At 39.8% G+C, this 1,566-nt stretch overlaps 1 protein-coding gene across 1 annotated transcript in view; it reads left to right on the forward strand.

Moving 5' to 3' along the window:
- Positions 1 to 1,278: 1,278 nt before the first annotated feature.
- Positions 1,279 to 1,566, forward strand: part of LOC119581900 (epidermal retinol dehydrogenase 2-like) — a gene marked incomplete at its 5' end in the record, with an annotated part of 6,342 nt that continues 6,054 nt past the window's right edge. The window contains 1 exon segment of the mRNA XM_037930063.1: positions 1,279 to 1,424. Within this exon segment, the coding sequence (XP_037785991.1) occupies positions 1,279 to 1,424 (146 nt within the window).

Below are 1,566 nucleotides of genomic sequence, written 5' to 3' on the forward strand. Positions count from 1 at the left end.
AAAATGTTTTTTAGCGGCTTATATTCTACATATTGTGAAAACTAGCATGCTAAACTTGATAGGAAGAGACTTCACAGCCGAATCTCGACTTACAGGAAAAAATGAAATGAAACGCAATACAGGCAAACGTTCGAAAAATATGTGATGAATACAACCTATGATTTAGTTACGATATGCTTCGAGTTCTTATTTAAGACCATATTGATGAGTTTCTCAGTGTATTCGTAATTAGTAGTTCGTGTGAAAAATATGTTTTGAAATCTGCAATGTTCGTGTGTTTGTTTTCGTATTTATGCACATGGCGGAGGTTCAAACGAAGGTAAGGATAAGCATGTCATTTCGTTGGCTTGATATACAATTATCTATTGGAAATCCATATTCTTATAGTGCTCTTCAAGTCCTATTAATGGTGAAAATAAACACTTTGTATATGGACCGATTAGGCTGTCCATTAAAAAAACGTTATCTTATAAACCTCTAACCTGTTAACGTATTAGTATCTTGAAAATTACTATGGTTACGTGTTTTTTATCATCACCAATCATCAGACATTAAGCCTCGACACGTTTACATCCTATTCACTGTGTCAAAACGTGAATAACAGATCGAGTCAAAGATACCATTATCTAACAGCTCTGTGATGGGTCACGTTCGCGTTTGTATATTCTTATACAGCTGCGTCGGGCGAAGCAATTTCGTCCTGCGATTATCATCCTCGTTGAGCCGAGTCTGTAGGCGGTGAGCAGGTACTTCAAGGAGGCCGGGATGGCATTTTTGACTCATTCAGCACTTGAGTTTTTGAAGACAAGCACGTAACGTTTATACACACACTTAGAATGAGGACACGGTAGAAACAAAATGTCTTATTTCGACTTTGTTTTTCCACCACGTCTGATGAAATCTTGACAAATTCGAAACGTCACGTTGTTTTCTATTTGTGGCATAATTTTCATTGTTTTCCACTTTCCAGCTCCGAAAATGGAATTCCTTTTCAAAATGGATATCAATTCAGTTTTCAAAACGTCTAATGAGACCCCGACAAGTTCGAAACGTCACTTTTTTTGTATTGTAGTATAATTTTCATTTTTTTCATTGGGTCATTATTTTTATATTTTCGTCTCGATTGCCTTTTTAATTGGGCCACCATTTTCTGTTTCATTTTCCGCTGTCGGGTGCCTTCTTTCTATAGTGTCCTTATAATCACTTCTTTTCGTTTCTCGATTATTTTTATACTGTGTCAGTATTTTAATCTCTTTTCGTCTCTCGATTACTTTCCAGTCTCGAAAATGGGGGCGTGGGAGATAATGGCGATGGTCGTGGGCTTCATCGTTCTCAACGTGAAGGCAGTCGTCCTCATACTCATAGACGTGTACCACCTCGTGTTCCCGCCGGAGGAGAAGGAGATCCACGAGCAGTTGGTGTTGGTGAGTGTGGTCTGGAGTATCATTTCGCATCTTAGCGCACCAGCCTTCAACCGGGCGCGCGCGCAATGTCGGTCTGTTCAAGAAGGCCGGCGGGGTTGGCCTTCTGGGTGTAAGGTGTCGGTTGGAGATAATGCTGTGTCGA

This window comes from Penaeus monodon, chromosome 15 (genome assembly GCF_015228065.2).
Source record: "Penaeus monodon isolate SGIC_2016 chromosome 15, NSTDA_Pmon_1, whole genome shotgun sequence".
Taxonomy (NCBI): domain Eukaryota; kingdom Metazoa; phylum Arthropoda; class Malacostraca; order Decapoda; family Penaeidae; genus Penaeus; species Penaeus monodon.